Source organism: Haliaeetus albicilla, chromosome 2, assembly GCF_947461875.1.
Source record: "Haliaeetus albicilla chromosome 2, bHalAlb1.1, whole genome shotgun sequence".
Taxonomy (NCBI): domain Eukaryota; kingdom Metazoa; phylum Chordata; class Aves; order Accipitriformes; family Accipitridae; genus Haliaeetus; species Haliaeetus albicilla.
Window position 1 is genome coordinate 30,233,409 of NC_091484.1, and position 22,150 is coordinate 30,255,558.

Sequence of the window (22,150 nt, forward strand, 5' to 3'; positions counted from 1 at the left end):
GCTTGGGGGTCGTTTGTGGAGTAACTTCTTCCCTGCAGACACGGCCATTGTTTGATCTTTGTATCAGAACAGCTTATCGGAACAGGGAGCTGCGCACCCTCCAGCACGCCCTCCCCCTCCTGTTGCTGAGGTCTGAGCTGATGGGTTTTTCACCTTGGTTCCTTGCTGTGCAGGGTTTGTCTTTAAGCAGAACTTGCCCCACCACAATGTTTGAGACATTAACTCTTTCAGTCTCTCACACCTCTTGTACCAGCTTGCCCCAGTCAGTGCTTTTAGGAATGTAAACTGTTTGAATTGGTAAAATAATGTGTGATTTGATTATTGTTAAAGGTGGTACCTTTTTCTTTTAAGAACAAATAGAAAGAAAGATGAGAGAGATGAGAATGCTGTCACTAGGGTATCACAGCACCATATATTAGTACATAGTCTTTTACGACAAAAAGCTTAAAAATGATCGGTTTTAAGTTTCCTTTGAGAGTGCTTTCTTCAGGCTGGCTCTGAGGGATGATCTTATAGCCCTCATTGTAATTCCTGTGGTAATATTTAATTGCTCCATGCTTTGTGTGAAACGAGGAGGGTAGGTCTATACCATAGTCTAATGGTTCATTGCCAGTTATTCATTTTGATGAGCCACCAAGCTGGTAGTTGAGAAAGATGGCTTTTACACTGTTAAGAACTGAGTCCTAATGCTGCCTGATATACTTGAGCCCTACAGAGAATCATAGTTCATGGGACTTGGTGTAATTTGGAAAGAATATGCATAATGTTTTGAACTCAGGGTTTATTTAAGAGTATTAGATAATTTTCGTAGTGGTAGGCAGATAGACCTTGATATTATGCTGTTCTAATGGGGAAGGTGATGTGGTGTGGGTTGTTTTTTTTTAAACTGCTTAATCCTACACTGAAGAAAATCATTGCCATGCTCAGGTGACTGCATGTCTAGAACAGTAACTAAATTTTATCTAGTATTTAAAGGGAACCTTTAAACTGCAGGGAACTAATTTACATCTTTTTCCATTCAAAATCCTCAGAATCTAAGGAGATAGTAATTTTGAGATGTATTTCTCAAAATCACTTTAGGTGTGAAAGATACTAGTGCAGTGGAATAGCAAATTATATGGTGGTTGTGGTCATTTTCAGAAAGTGCAATTAATTTTTGTATTTTGTAAAACAACTCGCTACATAAAGGGGGGTAAAGGGGGAATAAAGTGGACAAACACTGTTCATTTGTAAGAAATGACAAATTACAAGTTTGATTACTTAAGCAGACCATGAAGTCTGACTTTGCTTCATTTTTCTTGTGTCTCATGCAGTCATCTGAAAGAAGAAAAAGAGACACTGGTCACTTGAAGTAGGTAATGTCTTGATTTGCATGTCCTAGAAGCTGATGTGCTCTGAGGAACTGAGGATAGCGTGACACCTATGATAACATAGAATTTCTTTGGGCTTTTGTTCTTTTAGCTAGTAGGATCAGGATCTGAGAACAGCATCACAATTTCACGAGGTTATTACTTTAGGTTCCAGTGTGACGGAAGGTACAGGTGCAGTAAGCCCCTTACAACTTGCTTTGGCTTACTATTGCTTGGCAGAATCTTGTGAAATCATTTAGACAAGTAAAGATAATGACTGGAGGGGCCAGCCACCAGGAGTAGGTGGCGAGAAGGCAAGTTAGGGAGTATCGCTGCAGCCTGGAGAGAGGCTAGAGGCCACGGAGATGTCTACTCGTTGGAAGCAGCAGCTCGGGGCGAGCCAGGAGGACGCTTGTTCGCACTTAGCACCAAAGGGTTTAGTAACGCCCGTTTTTGCTTTCTGAACTTCTTCAACCCAGCGTGCATTGAGCCATGGGTGCTTCTTCCCCGCTGACGTTCAAGCCCAAGGCTGACTTGCCTCTGGCCTTTCTGACCTAATGTACTGTCTTTGCTCTTTAATAAAGGCTTTTCGGGATAAAACGCGTATTTATTTGAGGACCGCCGTGACCGCGACTGCAGGCAGGCCGCGGAGGAGAGCCGGGCTGGGGCCGGCGGCGCAGCGAGGCGGGTGCGGCGGCTGTCCCCGCCCGGCGGCCCCGGGGGAGGTGCTGGGCCGGGCCGGGCCGGGCCGGGCCGACCCGCGCCACGCCGGCCCGGGCCGCCTCCTCCCGCTGCCCGGGGCGAAGGCTGTTGCCGCCGGGTTGTGAGTACGGGCTGCGGGGGAAGGCGGTGGCGGGGGAGGGAGCGGCGCCTGGGAGCGCCCGGAGAGGCGAGGCGAGCCCGGGCTCGGACTCGGGCTCGGGCTCGTCGCGTCCCGATAGTGACCGGGGGGCAAAGGTGGGCAGGAGCCCGCGTTCCGCGGCCGCCCGGGTCCCGCCGCCCGCCCTGCCGGGGAAGGTGTGCCGGGTGACGGCGAGTCAAGGAGGGTGCGGCCGGGGCCGGCCCCGGGGTCCGCCGCCGAGAGGGGCTGCGGACAACCGCCGGGGGCACCCTGCCCTCACCCAAGATGGCGCCGCGACCTTCCCGGCGCCGCTCTCACGTGAGAGCCGGGCCGGGCCGGGCCGGGGGCGGCAGAAGCGGCCGTTTCCGCCGCTCCCCGCCGAGGGCGGACGCGGGCCCTGAGGGGGGGGAAGGGAAGGGAAGGGAAGGAAGGAAGGGAAAGGGGTAAAGCGACGCCGGTGCGCGGCTGCTGAGGGTGGGAGGCCGAGGAGGCGGGCTGCGGGGCGGGCCCCGCGCGGCCCGGGGGGCGCCCTCAAATGGCGGGCGTGTCTCGCGGGCGTGGGGATGGCTGTCGCCGCGGGACCTCTCTGCGCGCGCGCGGAGGGCTGAGGCCTCCGCCTCAGCGGGCGGCCTGCCGGCCCTCATTTTGACAGCAAACGTTAAACGTGTGAAGGGTTTTACTTTTCCTTCCTACCTCATTTTAAGGAGAACTTTTTCTTCTGGAGGCCTTGTGGTTGATAGTGAGGCCGCGTCGCGGTTGTTGTGCTGAAAAAGTGGTTGGGTTTACAGGCTTACTTTCACTGAAAAACTTGAAGTAAGCTTTGTCTTGAAGCCTTTTTATGTTTGTAGAAGTTGAAGCTGCTGTGGTGAGAGGTGCCAAAGAGTAACTGGGGGGTGTTACTCTTGCTTTACATACAAGAATAAGCTTGTGGCAATGGTGAGGACTTGGTGGGGGAAGGACTGATTTCACTGGCCTCTGACCGTGAAGAGAGTCAGTAGGTCGTGCTGGAAGACATTAGGCTTTTTGGTTGAGAAGAAGGGGGGGAGATTTTGGTGGTGTTGGGTATTGACTGGACCAGTAGCGGTTAATGCTGACTGTATTTGAACTTGTGCATAATGCAAGGGTGACTTAACTGTTTGAAGCCAAGCTGCACAGCTGCACTGGCAGAGCCAGTTGTTCTAGGACCCAGGCAGTATGCTGTTGTTCATTTTTCAGCTGAAGCTGCATTTGTCTTGCCCTTTAATACCAGTTTCCTTCAATATGCAGCTTAGGTAAGAATTACAGGAGCATGTGTTTATACATGTAGTTGGGAGTCAAAATGAATTAATTTCACTATTCATAGTGGCTATTTACTGCATGTCATAAAAAATGGTATTCTTTGCTGTGGTATTGAATCCTACATTTATCAAAGCCAGCCCACGTTCAGTTAAGTAATTCCTGTCATACTTTGCTCAGGAAGACATACTAACGTAATATGGAGGCAAAAGAATACACTTACCAGATGCAACACTGTAAATCTCTAGTAGAACTAGAAGACATAGAGGTTTCCACATCTTGGCTCTAGAATTACGAATTGTAGTCTGTCATGATGCTGTGTAGTGTTGAAACTTTGCTGGGGGTTGTTAGGGCCTCATTCATGGAGTTGTGCAGTGTAAGTTGGAAGCTGGAGAGAACAGAGCTGTGCTACTCTTAATTGTAAAATACAATGAGCTTTCTCTATGCTGTGTTAAAATACTTGCTGGGAGCCAGATTTCATAGTTTTTATGTATGTCTGTAAGTGTGGTGGGTAGCTTTTATATTTTAATGGTAACTGTGGTGAGAGAGAGAGAGGGAAGATCTGGTTATGGCATTAAAAAGATCTTTAATTTTGCTCTGGATGACAACTTTTGCAAATGAGTTGTGAGAGCTGAGATCTCTCTAAGTGGCTAGTTCAGTGAAGGACTCGCGTGTCGGGGGGGGAACCACAAACTTGGAAGGTGTGTGTGGAGACTTGAATGCTGCCGTTCTCCCTTGCTGAGAACGGAGATCTTCTGAGGCTGTAGGTTGGATCACCAGAAATGAAGAAAAGGGATTGAACTCTTTGGTGGGACTTGCGCTCAGGTTCTTGATGCTTGCGCTTTACAATTCCAGTTGCTGTTGCACTAAGTCTATTGGAAAGCTCCAGGGTATACTGCTGCAAAGACCTCTTTTGACTGTCTTTATTCTTGACCATACAATAACAATATTCTCTTTTGCTTTCACTTGGTAGGAATAATGTTTCCAACATGTCTGTGCAGTCGCTGCTTTGTGAAAGAATTGCTGTTGCCAAAGAATTGATCAAGAGAGCAGAAGCCCTTTCCAAGTCCCAGAAAAGGAGAATAGAAGGTGGGGCAAAACTATGTGGCAAACTGAAGGCTGAGCTGAACTTCTTACACAAGGTGGAGGCAGGGAAGGTGGCCATAAAAGAATCCCATCTGCAGAGTACAAACCTTACCCATCTCCAAGCCATTATTCAGTCAGCAGAGAACCTGGAGGATGTCGTCAGTGTCCTCCGAGTCTTTGCTTATGAGGACAGGTTTGGAGACAAACAGACGCTGGTGGTAGATGTAGTTGCAAACGGAGGTCACACATGGGTGAAGGCCATCGGTCGGAAGGCTGAGGCCCTGCATAACATCTGGCTGGGGAGAGGCCAGTATGGTGACAAAAGCATCATTGAGCAGGCAGAGGACTTCCTGCAAGCAAGCCGTCAGCAGCCAGTGGAGTACAGCAATCCCCATATAATCTTTGCATTCTACAACAGCGTGTCCAGTCCTATGGCAGAGAGACTCAAGGAGATGGGAATATCTGTGCGAGGAGACATTGTGGCTGTGAACTCACTGGTGGAGCCATCTACAGAAAACCAGCATCTTAGTGCCAGTGAATCAGATGACGAAGGCCCTGAACTCCTGCAGGTGACCAGAGTAGACCGGGAGAATTTAGTGGCCAGGATTGCTTTTCCTACCCAGATCAAAGTAAACGTGTGCAATAGGGTTAACTTGGACATCACTACCTTAATAACCTATGTCTCTGCTCTGAGCTATGGTGGCTGCTACTTCATCTTCAAAGAAAAAGTGCTAACAGAGCAAGCAGCTCAAGAAAGGAGGGAGAGAGTCTTGCCTCAGCTGGAGAATTTCATGGAGGGGAAAGAGCTCTTTGCCTGTGAATCCGCTATCAGAGATTTTCAGTCCATCTTGGAAACGCTGGGAGGACCTGGGGAGAAAGAGCGCGCTGCGTTGCTTGTTAAAAGAATTAATGTGGTGCCAGATCAGCCATCTGACCGTGCCTTAGGACTAGTGGCTAGTTCAAAAATCAACAGCCGTTCTCTAACCATTTTTGGGACAGGAGACACTTTAAAAGCCATTACCATGACTGCAAATAGTGGTTTTGTGAGGGCAGCGGCTAACCAAGGTGTCAAGTTCAGTGTTTTTGTCCATCAGCCGCGAGCATTGACAGAAAGCAAAGAATCTGTTGCCACACCTTTACCAAAGAGCTGCCCAACTGATAATGGACTGTAAGTCATTTAATGAGTTAGTCATTGAAATATTGCAGGTGCTGCAGTGGAGGTGTTTGGAGAAATAAGAGGTGTCATAATACATTTTTGGGTGTGTATCAGTGAAAACAGTAACTGTAGCAGCGGAAGGGTTCCTCAAGGCATTTGCAATATCTTTACTCAGTTCTTGCTTTCTTTGGTCAGCTGACCATTAATTTATTCACTAAGGTAATAAGATTTCAGTAATAATTGTTAACTGGTGTACAGTATATTAATTGTATCCATCCCTATTAAAAAGTTCAGTTAAAGCACAGTTACCTTTGTGCCCATGTCATTTTTTTCCTTTTCAGAGAGATTAAATTCAGCACGTTAGATGGACTTCAGGCTTGACTTCTGGGGAACTTAAATCTTTCTTTCACCTATCCTGTTCAACTGAATTCTTTGTGGATTCAGTGGTACCTTGTGTAGAGACCTGTGCCTTTTTGTGTGAATGCTGTTTCCTGCAGACATGACGAGTAGCCATGAATAGAAACCAACTTAAGCCTTCCTCCTAACTTAAGCCTTCCTCCTTTTACTGGAAGGAACCCCTCTATGTATACCATGTTAGACTGAATTGGGCAACAGCTTTAAAATTCCCAGAAAAAAAATCAGTTGAAATTGGAGTTTATTGGCACTAATATGTTGTGACTCTTGGGCCAAACTGGACAGCCAGTGGTAGCAGACCAAGGAGGCAAATCTGCTTCCCTTTTCTCTCAGCCTTTGCCCAAGTGCAAAGTCTTGCTGTGTGCAAAACCCAGCTTGAGGCTTCAGATTACAGAATCCTCCTAAACTGAACCTGCACCCAGGTAGGTTTTGGTACTAGCAAGCTGTCTGCTGAGTACTTGTGGTGAACTTGAATTTGGCTCTGTTTCTTGTGCATTACCTGAAACAAAGCCTCACTGAGTTCCTTTAGTGTTGGTGTGGTGGAGAAGTAGGTTTGTGGGGTTTGTTGTTAAATGCTATTTTGCCCTATAGTAGAGAGAGGCTTTTTCACTGGTGTTGTAATTGCTGGTCTTACTCAAAGGGTAGAATAAAAAACAATACCCCCCCCGGACCACCAGGAGAGAGTTGCTGGTATAGAAGTTTTCCTAATGTTTTTCTGTATGCTGTAATGACAGCACTTGCTGTTTGGTATTAATTTGCACCAGGTTCCTAGTGGAAAATTTTGAGATGTCAGAATGAACCTTTTGGCCCTGAGCTATACATTTTATCAAGTCAGTGAAAGAGATACCCACAGAGTATTTTATCCGTTGTTGTTCAACAAGATAGCATTATTATGCAGTTTATATATAGTTCAGACAAAGAACATTCCCTTGCTTCTTGCTACTCCACTCTAAATTTCTTCCTACAAAGGAGCTGCAATGCTGCCCTTAGCCATAGTCTCTACCTGTTTCTTTCTGTCTCTGGTACTCTGGTATACTCCAGTGCTGGTATAAAGATACTGGCATGCCAGCAAAACTACTCTGCATGTCTCCTCCAGCTGAGTAAGCTTAACTCTGAGGAGCAAAAGTGTACTTATTGTCAGTATGACTCTTGCTCTGCTCTGTTCTTACTATGCCTGTAGAGTAACCTTTTAGGAGTTGTCGCCGATATCTACATGCTGTGTATCTTTACCTGTAACTTTTAAGAACGCAGAGGGCAGTCTGCTCTCCACCTGCCCCTCGTTTCTGCTGGTCACTGAGGTAGTTCATGGGGTTTAGTTAAGATAGGTGGAACTGGATTTTGGGTTTTGCTGCTTCAGCATCCAGTCTTCTACCTGCTAGTTTCACAGGTCTCCCTTTGTGAGTTGTTCTAACAAAACATCTAGCTTGTTCCTACAGCCTAACACGGTGTAAGGAAACCTCGTGGCAGGATACATCCCCCACTGTAGCCATTATTTTCCCTGAAAGTTCTTCTGAAGGGAAAGGAGGACCAATGCAATGAAACTATATAAATAATATGTTGGCTGTGCTGCAGAAATGCCAGTCTGCCTTAGTAGTTAACAGTCCCAGCTTCACCATACAGGAGCTTAGGGAGATGGTGGTTTATCATGGTATGGTGGATTGACCAGAGCACAATCATGGGTGTTTGTGAAATGTTACAGTGCTATAAACAGCTGGAAGGAAACATGCCTTTCATTTCTGCCCCAAGAGCTCTTATTCTGGACACCTGTGTGATGTCTTTCCTCTGCTGTAGGTGTGGGAGCAGAGGTGAGAGAGGCCATCTGTGGAGAATAAGAATGAACTGTGTGTCTCAAAACTCTATTTCTGTTTGGTATCAGAAGTCCTGAAAGAAGGTACAAGAAAACTCCTAGTGAATAATTTACAAACAAATAACCTGGGAGAGAGGGGTTCTTTTTGTTTGCAACTTGGCTTTATAAAGCTGAGATTCCAACAGACAGCTTACTATTTATCACTGATTAATCTGTTTTACAAAGTTACGGGATATACTTAAAACTAAGTGCATGGTAACTTTGCACTTATGCATGGTAATTTTTAGGGCCTTTTAAGAACTAATCCTTTGTATTTAAGTTACTTTTAATTTGCTTGCAGCCTTTCTATCCTGATGAAGGTTTTGAATGAGTAAATGGGAGAGCTGCTTCATTCTGCTTCTTGTTGTGAGTCTAAGAAGTGGGTTTCCATCATTTTCCTTGCTCTATCCCATTCAGTACTCTTGAATATCCTCTTGGGCACCCTCTAAAGAGGTTTTTCCAAACCACAGTAGGGACGGCAGTGACCTGCATTCTTACATGGTAGGTGACTCAGAGAAAGTAGTGAAAAGCAAGTAACCTCTGTATTGCCTAGATTACAAGTCGGTGAGCTCTGTTTGCTGTATTTCTTCACTCCTGCTGCTGCAGCGCTAGCTGACTTGTTCATAGAAAACTCTCACTACAAAACACTAAATGCAACTCCGTTTAAAAGCCTCTGTATCTGGAGCCATCGTGTGGTGATATTCTTCATTACCAGTCATATTTGCCCAACACAGTAGTTATTGAATCAATTTTCTTTCTCTTACCAATTTTTAACAAACATATGAGCAATATTTTAGGAATAAGAGATTCCAGAAATTGTCTGCGCGCCACTGTGTGACTTGAGGGGGGTTTATTGTTGTTTTGTGTCTCCTTGTTGCATGGTGCAGTAAAAAGCTCAGAATGTGGGTGTTCTGGAGGGTTTTTTGGTGTTTTGAAGCTTTTTAAAGCTGTTTTTGCCTTCAGTGTTTTTTTGGCTTATTGGTCAAACAGAAGTGCAATGCTGGCAGACTGTAAGAATTGCTTTATAAGATGAAACCTGAAACTGAATGCTGCCTTGGAACCAAAATGTGTTTTGATTGTAATATTTCGTGGCTTTTGTATTGCCTTCCAAGATATTGGTGATCTACATATATAAAGCAGTGTTCTGGTTTAGTGTGTTTAGATAGCTTCTACTTAATTTTACAAATGGGGGATTAGATGTTGGAATTCCCTTATTTATGACTTTACAAATGAGTAGTTAGAAGATACCAAATTATGTTTGAAATTAAGTTGAAAAAAATGGAAATCCAAGACTGCTTATCCTTTCTTCCAATATCACGCTGCTTTGTCTACACTGCACCAGGCACTTGAGGATATGGAGAAATCTCACTTGCTGCAATGGATTGTGTTTGGTTATTTTTTTCACTAAATGTTTCAGCGTTAAGTTCCTTGGCAAAGATGGATTCCTAAACTGTTTTGGAGAACCTTGTTCTTCTGGCACTTTTAATTTATTTTACATTATTTCTGTATGGCTCCATAGTCTCTGAGGAGAGCCAGCATCTCTGTTCTGTGAAGCAATCAGTCTGTCGTCTGTGCTCCAACAGTGCACAAATGAATACCAAACAAGGAATGCTGTGATTGATGCTAGGCAGTACAAAGCATTTGGATATTATATGAGAAAAAAGTAGGTAAGTTATGTTGTTAATACATTCACGTTTCTGATTTGTCTTCTACAGTTTTGTCAAAAGCAAACTTATTTTTGGACACAGCTGTGTATGTTCTTTACTTTCAGTTGTTCTGGCTGACAAAAATTTTCAGGTGAATGACTTGTTTGTCATTATACCTGCAAGCCATGAAAACACTCGGGTAGTTTTGCATGTTGCAGCCACAGCTGTGTAAAAGTGTTATTCTTTGGTAGGTTAAATGGGCTAAATAGTGGTTTGTGTTTCAAACTGTTCCACTCTGATGATGCCTTCAGCAGACTTAAAGCAGTCTGCTGAAGTCTTCTGGAGCCTGTCTGAAAATAGTTTCACAACCCTGTTCCTAGTTCCTGAAAACTGAACATAGGCTTGGTTGCAACAGTAACGAAACAAGAGAACACAAGCATCAGTTGTTTGAATTAAGTTTGAGAGGAGACCTAGAAAAAAACACCCTAAAATCTTTTTTGTTAAAGTGGAGCAAGGAAAGTATTTACAGTAATGACAAAGCATGTAGTTGCAATGACATTCTTTATTCAGGTTATTAGGCAAACAAAACAGCAGAGGTCACCTATTATCTAATTAACCTGGTAAAGCAAGAGAGAATTAGATGGGGCTCTTGAACTGAAGGCTATGGTTACAGTTTTCCTGCAAGCTGTAGCTTTAGAAACTGCTCCGCCATCCAGCTTGCTGCAGGTGTTGTGTGTGTGTTCTTTTGTGGTGAAATCAACTCTGTAGGTATGTGTGGCTGTTGCTTTTCCATCAAGATTTAATGTTGCAGTTTATTCTAGAGTAAAAACAAAGAGAATGAATGTAAAACTACTACACTGAGTGACAGAACTGCTTGTAGTTGCAACTTTGGGGCTTTGCAAATCTTTTCCTGTGAACACTATGGAGATTAAGGTTGTTCCCACATAAACTATTGTAAAGAACAAGCAAACCGAAAAGAAAACCCTCCCCAAGCCTTCATTGTTCAGAAGATCCTTCTGGCCATTGAAAAGATCCTCGCTTATAATGTCTTATGTAAGACATTGCTCTCTTAAAAAAAAAAAACAAAACAAAAAAACCCCCAAAAATCCCCCCAAAACACAAACAAAAAACCAAACCAACCAACCAAAAAAACCAAACACCCCGCCCCCAAAACCCCCACACCAAAACCACCCCCCCAACCAAAACAACAAAACCAACAAAAAAACCCAAACAAAAGAAAACTAGAAGAATTAGCAACATCTTATAATGATATTGTGTCCCTTTATTCATTAATGGGGCTGAGTGCATGATAGGGCAGCTCGCTGTGGTAATGAGAAACATGGAGATACAGGGTGCAGAAGTTTACACTGCAGTGTAGGTACCAAAATCCAGGGGCTAGAGGAGCGAGTAGCATGAGTGCTTGATAGTATTTTTTTGCTGAGGTTCATCACATGCATTTACTGAAGCATCTGAGGTCTCAACGCTGCCTTGGTGGTAATAGTAGTGAAGCTGATAGTTTACAGCAAGCTCAGGAAATTCTACCATATCACTTCGTAGTTACGTTGGTGGTGATAGTGCTGACTAATAATCAGGGGTTGCTCCATTTTCTGAAACCACACTGGACGTGATATTATAATTCCCAGTTTTCCTAGCCCAGACATAGTCCTACATGCTATTGAAATAAGTGGGAGAAACAAAGCACAAAAGTTTCAAAGGAAATGTTTTCAAGGGAAAACACTCTCAGAAAATGAGGCAGCTGATGTGAACAAGTGTAAAGGAATATGGAAGGTTAAGTCAGTGTCAGATTGTGTTGCTAGCCAGACTAGAAGCATGGCAGGAATTGGTGAGGATGGGGGAAAAGTAGTTCTTTGGTGTATCCCTTTCCATGCACTGTGCCCTGCTGTGAGCTCTGGAGAAGCTGCTGATAGCTCTAAGGGACAGTCTTCAAGTGTAACACTGTTTAAGATGAGATGTCTGGGTGGTGCATCACAACCTTGCAGGTGAAAGCTCCATGTGAATGCATGATACAACAGACCCTCTGCTGGTTTGCAGTCCCTGAATTTCTGACTCCTCTTCAGGTTTTTTTTCTGTAGGGGATAATTTGGCCTATCTTTACAGAGATGAGGTGCACCAGAGTGAAACATCACTCAGGCAGACCACAGGCCTTCATAACAATGAAACTCCACCATATAAATCTGGTTTGGGTTTTTGTGGTTTTTTTTCCACATTAAGAATGCACATTATAATCCAGCATTAACTAAATCCACAAGAGAAACCTCTTTGAAGGAGAGGGGAGTTGTGACCTCCTTACTTCACATACATCTGTAAATTGCACTCATCCATAATAACACAATTCATCTTAAGGAGTATATTTATTTCTTATTTATGTTTTTGGAAGGAGGAGAGGAGCAGAAGGTGGCTAGATCTCTGGCATGCCAGATACCCTGCCAGAAATAGACTACAAGGAAAAGCAGTATTTTTTATGTCTTGCCCCATTAGTGCAGGAAAGGTAGGAGCACTGGAGTAACAAAACTGAGATAACAATAACATGGACAATCAAAGACAAAATGGGTCTTACCAGATATTTCAGTGGTTGACTCCTGGGTTGTTTCTTTGCTTGGCTCCACACTCGGCTTAGGGGTGGATTCAGCACTTGACTCTCCACTCAGCTCCCAAGTGGCCTGTTCGCCTTCTTGCACTCCAGCGTTCCCAACTTGCTCTGTGCCTTCCTCCTTGTATGGGTCTCTGCTGTAGTCCAGGTGGAGCTCTGTGCTTGGCTGCACGCTGGGATCTTTGCTTTGCTCAACAGTCATTGCCTCAAGCACAGGGGTAACAAGGGTACCTACGAACAGAATTAAAGGATTTTACATGGATGAGGAGGATGGTTTGAAAAGCCAAGTTACTTCTAGAGGTATCTAAACATGTACATAGTTGCTTTATATGGGTCAGAGAGCTCAAGTAGGAGTTTGAGGAGGGGAAAAAATCTAGGAATAAATACAGTTGGGAACATGAATCTTACTTCAAATTGACAAAGATTGATATGTCAGTGTTTTTGACTTACCTTGTGCCTTTAGCAGATCGACCAGAATCAGAGCCAGCAGTGCTGAAAGAATTGTCATCTTTTTCAGCATGGTGACCCAAATGCCACGTTAAGCATGAGTGTTTGGACTGAAACTTGAAATATGTAGCAGACAGAAAGCCCTGGGTATTTAAAGGCAAGCTCATACCTCTGGGTGCTTTGGCATCTGCCTGAAAATAACAGGTTGCAAAAACAATATCCAAATTACATTCTCAAAATGAATTTAGGACCTGTCAGGGACTGTAATCAGTCAGTTCCTGCCCCTTGCTACAGGGTGAGATAGCCTTTGCTGCAAGCAGTAAAGGACATTGGGGGCAGAGAGGTGGGGCAGTGGTGGCCCCAGCCTGCAGTAGCATTGATAGTGGTGTCATTGCATGCCTCTGGCAATGCTGGTTTCTCAAGGCAATTGATCCTGCTGATTTTGAATAAGGATCTTCAAAAATCCTTTGATATGACACTTGACAAATTGAGTGTGCCTTACAGTAAGAGGTGAAAGGTGAGGTGTGACTAAAAAATATGCAGCTGGCTTCTGTGTTGTAAGGAAATAATAACAATCTGAAAGAACTGTTTTGGTCAAGGCTGGATGAGCATTTCCTTGGGAAGCCTTCCTTTTTCATTGTTGAAAACTTGTGTGTTTGTGCATGCGTATATCTAGCCTGTGGTGTCTCAGGCAGCATCTCAGCCCCAAAGTGATGCGTTTGAAAGGTTTGGATGGAACCAGACAAATCTCCAGAGAGGGGCGAGCTCCTTTGTATGGTTTAATCAGCAACAATCATCAGTTGTTGTTCCAAGGGCCATTTCAGGTGCAGAAAAGATGCTCTGTTTGTGTGGATGTGGTTCCCCATAACCTTTCCCATCACCGCTCACCACTAACCAGGGAAGTGGGTCATGGCAAGACACATGGAAGTTGTGGCAAATGTAACTAGGTTAGTTATGTTTTGGGGTCTGCCGGGGGAGCAGTGGACCTCAGGTCTGTGTGTCCAACTCTCTGTGATGCAGATAGAGAACTGTGGGCCTGGTTCTGTATATTCCATTCATATGAGCAAGTGGTGTAATTGCTATAACTAGCAGATCTGCAATAATTAGCAGAATTAGGTTAATGTCAAATCAACGTAAAGGAATTCAGAACCTGGGTCTCTAAAGTTTCCCCCCCCCCCCCATTTCCCTGATTTCACTTGTTTAATATTGCATCAACTTAGTTTTTCAGCACAGTGTTTCTTTCAAGTTGCTTCTACCTCTAGGGTTTGCCTGAGGCATTATTCTTCTAATCAAGCTTTTTATGGTGCAACAGAAGGATTTTAATTTTTTTCTTGAAGCGAAAAAGAAAAGCTGATGCCCATGAACACCTACAGATACATGGCTACTGCAGCAGATTTCTCCCGTGTTACTAGTTTCAACTGAAGGTTGATGTGTAACATCTTTTTTTCAAATGTGAATGAAAGAGTTTGTCGCTGACTCACCTATAAGAGGTAACAGCATGATGCACAGGCCAGAAATCTGCAGATAACTATCTACAATGAGCAAGGTTCCTCAGTATAGACTAAGAGCTCTTGTTTTTCATTCTTGAAAATGTTTTTCTAACACACAGTTGTTTTTATGAGGTGGTGAACCTGCTGTTTGTGAAGGAAGAGCAAACAAACATGCTGCAGATTCTGTTACTCCTACTGAGTTATTACTGTACAAGGAAAGAGGAATTTTCATGTTACTCTCTCAGTGGATCTCAAATTTGTTTCAAAAGTATTTATCTTCCCTCCTCATGAGGCTCACTGAGCAGAGTTGCCCATCTTGCTCTTCCCAGATCTCTTCTGCATGTTTCATTGTTACTGTTTCTAACAAATTGGAAGCAGTGAATTTAAGCATTTTAAGGCAAGGTTGCAGGTTAGTTGTTTGTCTGGAGACAGTGTTACATTCACTGGTTTTTCACTGCTGCCAGTCATACTGTTAAGAGTTGTTAAGGAGAAATCTCAAAAAGTAGTAAGCAAGGGATAAAATTTGAGTAGGAGTTCTTGCTGTTTGGGGTTTTGTTTGGGTTTTGTTTTGTTTTGTTTTTAATTGGTACAGAGCCCGTCACTATTCAACATCTTCAGTGACCTGAAAGTAAATACAGTTAACATTGCTGAAAGAATCAACAAATGAGATGAGATTCCTGAAAAATAAATAATGGTGAGGACAGAGGTGTGTTACAGGTTTACTGCATTTAGCTACACTTTTTTTAATAGGCCTTGGACAACAAGGCAATTTATGTGTACAGATAAAGGAATAAAAGCCATACTTAAGCAATGGAGGCTGTATCCTGGAAAACGGTCTTTCTCCAACTGTTTCTTTCCCCAAATTCCTGAACATGGCCCTCAGTCCAAATATTAACATCCATTATAGAATATAACCAAGTTAGAGAGGGTGAAGAAATAAACCATAAATGTTTGTTGCTGGAAAAAATCCCTCCCTATGAAGGGAGGAATCCTTTCAGGTGCTCAATCTGTTAATTTTATCAAAAAGAATGATACAGGAGTGACTTACGGTTTGTAGTTTCATGGGTGGGTGTGTGGAATGCTAGCTCCTAAAGCAGTCATTAATGGCATGAACAGAGGCTTAACCATAGACTGTGGCTTGATGCCAAAACAAAATTAACAATTTAGGAACTTATCACTGGACTTACTATGAGGAGACTGAGGGGTATATAAAAACCTGATGGATTAAAAAAAAAACCCTAGGTATGATTATCCAGTGGTTCCTCTTAGCCTTGTGATCTCTTGAGTCTCCATTGTCCAGATTATGTATTGATATTGGACTCCTAGGGAGAAGCAAATATGACTTTAATACTATGGAGATGGGTCACCACCTTCCTCTGTGGGGTGGTGGAAAATGTTTGGTCTCACTGTTAAAATGCAGAAGGTTACAGCATACCAGGCACAGTTGTACAAACCGTTCATACAACTATGTTCGGCTCACTCATGTGCAGAAGATGGAAAGCTGTGCAAGTATCCACAGAGCATCTTTAGTCAGGAGAACAAAAGTGAACTCTGCCTTAGTTGAATTAGAGTTTTGAAGCATATCTGATAGAAACCTGATAGTGACTGAAACTGTTTGCTAATCCCTGTACTAGCATAGGATGTGATGATACTGTCTTACACCATCTCTGTGGAGGGACAACTTCGCTCATTCTCTGTACCCTTTCGGTCCGGGTGCCTTGATTGAGGCTGAGACTGGCACCTGGAACTCCAGTAGGTGTGAGACAAGCAATTCTTCTTTCTTACACTTCTGTGCCTGTGCAGTGGCTGGAGGTGAAAACTTATTTTGCATTTTATCAATCCAATGCAACTATTCCAAAGGTGTGCTGTGCAGGCAAGCACAGTGCTAAGAGATTTTGACAGCAAGTAATGGTAACTGAAGCAGGTTGTGATATGTAGCCTCCCTTCCCCCTCACCTCCAAATTGGGAAATGTAGTGCATGGTATTTACTAAAAGGGTTTTCATATCCTGAGAATATTGTGAATAAATGATACTATTTAACTTAATAAATTAAAAATCATTTTAAATATGTATTTCTTTTCTTCCCCAGCTGATGTTTTTTATATTTCTTTCACCTAAAAGCAAGCCGGGGTCATGAAATGAAGCTCAGTGGAGCTAGGATCAAAGCAAGGGACATTGTTTGTCAAATGGTGGAGGAACAAGTCAGAAGTTTACACAGGCTCAAGAGAAGGCTGCATATAAAAGTAAAACTAAGGGTACCTAAATACATGGAAGAAACGTCCAGCCCAGGAGGTTCTCAGATGAAAAATAGGATCATAGGATAATTCAGCTTGGAAGGAATCTCGGGAGGTCTCTAGTCCAATATCCTGCTGAAAGCAGGGTCATGTAGCTCATACCAGTTTACTCAGAGCTTTATTCAGTCTGGTTTTGAAAGTTTCCAGGGACAGAGCCTGCACAACCTCTCTGGGCAACCTGCTCCAATGCTTGACAGTCCTCATGGTGAAAAAGTGTTTCCTTATATTTAGTCTGAACTTCCCTTGTTTCAAGTTATGCGTGTTGTCTCTCGTCCTCCCATTGGGTACCACTGTCAAGCCTGGCTTTTGGTAACCTTCATAAATAGCTGGAAAGTGAGAGAGTATTAGTTGGAGGCTGACATTACATGTGTTTATGTGTATATAATATAAAGACGACTTCTAGATTCTTACTTTTCTCTGGGCATCAGCTTATGGCCACCTTTGCAAACAGGGCACGAGGCTGGGTGGATCCTTGGACAGGGTTATGTTAAACATATTGACTAGTATCCTTTGTTGGACTACTGTAGGAGGGGAAGATGTTGATCCTAATTTGGGTATCCGAAACAGCTTCAGAATGCTTAAAACAAAATGTAGCTGGTTATTTTCATTGCTGTTTGAACAATAAGCAAATTTTTATACTGTTGTATTTTGTTGTGTTTTTTTCTTTAAGGTGTGGCAGAATAGTTTTTAGTTTTGCCATCTTACCAAAGGAGGTCATTTGGGAAATTGTTTAATTTACAGAAGTAGACTCAGTGCTAAAGACTTGTGAGTTTAGATTGCACAACATGAGACAGAAACTACTGTTTTAAAAAACAGCTGTTTTTTTGTTAGCAGCAAGGACCAGATTTTCTGGAAAGATGAAGGATGCTAAGACTATTTCATTCTTTTCTTGTGAGCTGAGGGTTGTAAGTGCCCTAGGGCGTCTTGTGTCAGATATAACTATTTATGTTTTGGGAAAAGGATCTGTGGTAGTGTCTCTTCAGGTACTTTATTTGTATTTTGCAAAGAGTTTTCATCTTTTTCATGGAGATTAGCTTGGGAGAAAAGGAAAGTCAAAGATTCTGTTTCTTCAGAGTCAAATTCCACAGGAAGAAGAAGAGTTTTGTGGACTGCACTTAGTGCTTAACGTTCCAGCAAGCTTCATGGAGCTAATTTTTTTGTTTGTTTTGGTTTGTCAATAAGGCAAATCTTGGCCTTTTCTGGAGAATCTGGGAAAAAAAATTGAAGTCGGGATCTTTTGTGTATGGATAAGGATAGGCTGAGTTACATATCAGAAGCTCTAAATATAACTGTTTAAAATAATGTTTTGTGATTCAGGCCAGACTTTCAGCACTACTTGAGACCCAGCCACTTTTTTTCCCAGAAATCCAATGTAATTTATAAAGGTGAGTAAGTTTTTATCACTTCACAGCTGGGGATACTGAGGCACAGACAAGACTACAAGACTGAATGAATGATAACCTGCTGCCTCCTAGGGATGTCTCAAAATAAAGTATTTATTTCAATTTTTCCAGAGTTGGGGGGGAAGCCATGAACAGGAGGTGAAGGAGGTCATGAGAGAAAGATGTTATGGAAAGTTAAGATACCTGGGGTAGGTCAGAAGGAATTGGTGTTTTGAGAGTTTGTTCTTTGTAGGTCATGTCTACAGTTCAGTGTAGAATAACTTAGGAATGGTAAAGTTGAAACAGGTCCTGCTGTCCTCACTTGAGCCCTGTGCAAAGTTGAGGTCTACTTTTATCACAGGGAGGGTAAAGAAGCCATGTAGTAAGCTGTTACTGGACAATTTGCCTACAGATGGCCCTTCTTTCTAGCTGTTATTAATGAGGTGTTTGGGAAGACCTTTCTTTCTGATCGTTGTAGGCGTTATTTGGGTTGTCTCATTCTCTCCAAGAGCATTAAGTGCTTTTGGAATCCCGTTACATCCTTGGCCTTATTAAAATCTGATGACAGTGATTTCCATGAGCTAATGATGGAAAAATGAATGAAAAGTTTGAGAAATTAACCCATGATTCATGGTCAGTAGCAAGGTGGAGAGTTGATCTTTGCAGAAAAGCTGTCAGAAATCACCTGTTTTATGTGTCTTAATTTCTAAAGACATTTCAGAGGTGGCTTTGATGTTTGGCTGGCTAAATCAACCCAGAGGTCCACTGTGTAAGAATATCCAACTGCTCAAGTAAGGCAGCTTTAAGCCACTTCAGTGTGTAGAAGAGTATGATCTAGTTCTGTTTTACTTAAATGGTCATCTCCTAGCAGTGGTTCATGCAACATCCAGAGAGAATTGTGTGCTATCTATTTAACAACCAGGTACTGTAACACCTAGTCATTAGGTAATGTAACCTCATGTGATGTTATCAGATAGATGAATGTAATGAAAATACTGTAGATAAATAAGAGGCAGCTCCTCTAATGCTCTAAGGACAGAGAAGATAGTTTATACTTTGCTTTTTCTGTTCAGTCTTTCAGTTTATAAGAACATGGTAAGCTGGGAGCAGTATGAAGCTGTGTAGCCCTTGATTCTTCTGTAGAAAGCTTCCACATTGATTAAGCACTTCACCTTGACTTCCTGTTAATTGTATAAACTGAAGGAGTGAAGAAAAGTAAAAGACCGAGCATGTGATTCTTTACTTTTTCTGCCCTTTATTGAGGGGTACTCTAATTTTGGCTGTGTAAATTTGGATGTAACTTTGAATACTTACATCTGAACTGATATAAAAGCCTTTACAGAAGCTCCTATTTAATTTTGAGAGGTATAATTTGATACAATTTAAATCGGATTGAGTTGCGACTTCCATGGATTTAACCTGGGTAAAATAATAAGAGATCATTCAACCAGCTTAACTAACAAAACAGAGATGCCGCCCAAAAAGACAGTCTTGATTCCCTCTCCCCTTCTACTCTGTGCCCCTGTGCTTTCTTTTCTGTTACCAGTGATGCTTAACTGCCTCCTGGGGAGCTGATTCAACTTGCTGATATGGCAGAAAACTTTCTTTTCCTGCTAGACTGAAGAGTTAGAACACCTCAGTAGAGGTCAGATGAGCACTGGAACTAATGTCGGGAAACAGTGGGAGCACATGGCTGAGAACAGAGTCGTGTCACTGGCAGTGAGGTGCTTGGTCACCTTAGTTGATCTCATCTGGTTGCTTCATAACTCACTGGAAAGACATAAGTTGAAATGGTGGGTTGTAGTTACTCTTTTCTCTGTCTGTATAAGGACAAATTGGCAGTAATTAGTCCAAATGGAGCTGATGATGGCAGTTTTCGGCCAGACACAATAATGCTGTCTCAGAAGAGCCCCTGTGCACGTTGTGGCACTAGTGGTCTTGGCAGCACCAGACAGAGCTGTGGACTGCAGGGTTACAGCTCAAAAGCGGAGCTGGGGCTTCCTCCTAAACCTCATTGTTGTAGTGGAAACTCTCATGCCACCCCAGCCTTGTCCATAGTTACTGACAGTGCCAGGGACTGGCATTTGATAGCAGTCAGGAAAGTATGAGCCAGCAAAGCAGATGTGCAGTTTGCAGTGGTACTCTGCTGGGGAAAGACAGACAAATGGGATTAGCTGATGCATCGATTTGGTAGTGTGTTTAGTAGGAGATGCAGGCTTGGGTATTCTTCCTGCTTTTATCAACACGATAATTTCCATGCTCTACTTTATATTCTTGTTCCACATCCTTTCATGTCCCAACAGCATCGTGTCCTTTTGGCCTTTCCTTTCTGTGTCCGTTTCTCCTGTTGCTGTTTTCTAAATGCATGTTTATCACTGTTTCATAAGACAGCTTTAGTCTTCCTTCCACGAAGAGCGATCTGAAAGAGGTCAGGAGGGAAGAAGCTCACCTGAACTTTGCCAGGATGGAGTGGACAGAAGTATTTTCTTATCTGTAGAACTTCAGGCTCTCAGCTTTCTGCCAGAGGGCAAAAATGCTTGCTCAGATATAATGTGACCCTGCAAAAATGCTTGCTCAGATATAATGTGACCCTATTCAACCGTTGAGATCTTTGGCTTACCAAGCAGCATATTTGACCCCATAATGTCACGGCTTCCCGCTGCCTTTGGGAGCTTTTCTGAAATGGAGTGCTTTGTGTAGGGAAGGATCTATGGAAAAACAAGTCCCATAGTGGCAGAGATGCCAGAGCTTGCCTACTCTGTAAAGGGTGTTCACTGTAGTATCCTAATTCCAGCAGGTTCTGAGAAAATGGGAGACTGCTTAGCAGAGGCACCTCAGCTCTTCTGCAGGAGCCGTGGAGAACACATCTCAGTCAAATGTGGAAGATGCAATGCAAAATGATTTTATTTTCTTCTGTCACTTTTTCAAAATGTTTCAAGTTCTGTAGCTCTCTTAATTTTTAAGGTTTTGTATGACACACCAGGTGCTGGCAATATTAATACAACACCGCAACGTTGCCTGCAAGAATATCACTTCTGCTCATGAGAGGAACAAACAGAAACATTCATCAGAAATACACTGTATGCTTTAAAAATGGTTTGTGAGTAGCATAATAAAGTCATAGATTTCATGTACAAAAGGATGTTTCTTGTACCAGGGAAGCATGCTCTATTATGAATTGTTTTCCCTTTTTTAGGAAACTGTATTACTAAAGCTAGTGGAAGCTGTGAGGAGTGCCAGAGCTCATATTTTCTGCCTTTTCTAATCTTATGTGAGCAAAGAAGTCATCTTGCCCCCCTTCTAGAATGTTCCTCTTGAGGTAAATATCACACCAGTGATTTGGGTTTATCCAGCATTTTGGTTCTCCATTAATACCTTCTTGGTATGTGCCTTTGCTCCAACTTCATAACTTCATTGTTGGTATCACTCTTGATAAATTTTCCATATCAACAGCCCTTGAGCACAGCAGCTGTTGGATCAAGCAAGAGTTTGCTTTTAGCATCTTGATTAGTCTCTTAGATGTGGGCTTGGATATCCATGGATCCTGCTCAGCTTGCAGTTATGGTAAGCACTCTTTATCTTTTTGAATGCAGGACTGGATGGATATGAAGGATGATTAACCAGTCAAAGGGATAGCATGCACATATTCAACGTGTTTTGTGAAACCTTATTGATCTATATTGGGCCCATTGGAAGAACAGGGATACTTTAAACCTTTGCCACTATCAGCACATTAGTGAGAGACCTTCTCATCAGGGTGTTCTTGTAACATGCAGGTCGTCCATCTTCAAATCAGTGCCCTGGTCTGTACTATAGTTCAAGAAAGATTTTTTTTTTTTTTTTTTTTTTTTTTTTTTTTTAATTTGGGGAGAGGAGGGATGTTTCAGTAAAGAAGTCAATGATCATCTCTTTTGGGATATTTACCAAAAAGGCCATGCTAAGGCAATAATAGATCCTGTAGAGTGTTGAGATCTATCTCTTTCACTCTGGCTTTGGTCTGGATAGTCATAAGGTTTTCAATGGGATTGCTGTTGCTTGTTCCTGCCTTAAATGTAGGTATTGGTTCTGTCAGTCTTGATTCTTTAAGTGCTTCTATTACTATTTGCCTACCATCAGTAGAGAGGTGGGTTGTAGAACTCAGAAACTTCATTCCCCCTTATCTGACTTCCCTTTGGAATTAAGACATTTTTAAATTTTTTGTGGAGCCAGCTGAGTTTTTCGGGTAGAATACTTTCCTCTGGAAAATACTAATTTGCCAGCACTGAAACATTCAGTGTGTCTGTGTTACTGTGTCAAAATGTTTGATAGAAACC

At 42.8% G+C, this 22,150-nt stretch overlaps 1 protein-coding gene across 5 annotated transcripts; it reads left to right on the plus strand.

Moving 5' to 3' along the window:
* Window positions 1-2,040: 2,040 nt before the first annotated feature.
* Window positions 2,041-6,011, plus strand: C2H7orf25 (chromosome 2 C7orf25 homolog). Of its 5 annotated transcripts, none has more exons than XM_069812276.1 (2): window positions 2,041-2,172; window positions 4,439-6,011. In XM_069812276.1, exon 2 carries the CDS (start codon window positions 4,455-4,457, stop codon window positions 5,721-5,723), a length of 1,269 nt encoding a protein of 422 aa, XP_069668377.1. In that variant the 5' UTR covers window positions 2,041-2,172; window positions 4,439-4,454; the 3' UTR covers window positions 5,724-6,011. The 5 variants fall into 5 exon arrangements, with proteins under 5 accessions (XP_069668377.1, XP_069668395.1, XP_069668405.1 ...); XM_069812294.1 differs by having other exon boundaries at window positions 2,073-2,176; XM_069812304.1 differs by lacking the exon at window positions 2,041-2,172 and adding an exon at window positions 2,357-2,508.
* Window positions 6,012-22,150: the final 16,139 nt, after the last annotated feature.

Bases quoted from the DNA above. Each gene is read 5' to 3' on its own strand.
- C2H7orf25 (XM_069812270.1), top strand. From the start codon at position 3,385: ATGCTGTTGTTCATTTTTCAGCTGAAGCTGCATTTGTCTTGCCCTTTA. The intron at 3,462-4,438 runs GTAAGAATTACA...TTCACTTGGTAG, and splicing joins TCCTTCAATATGCAGCTTAG to GAATAATGTTTCCAACATGT.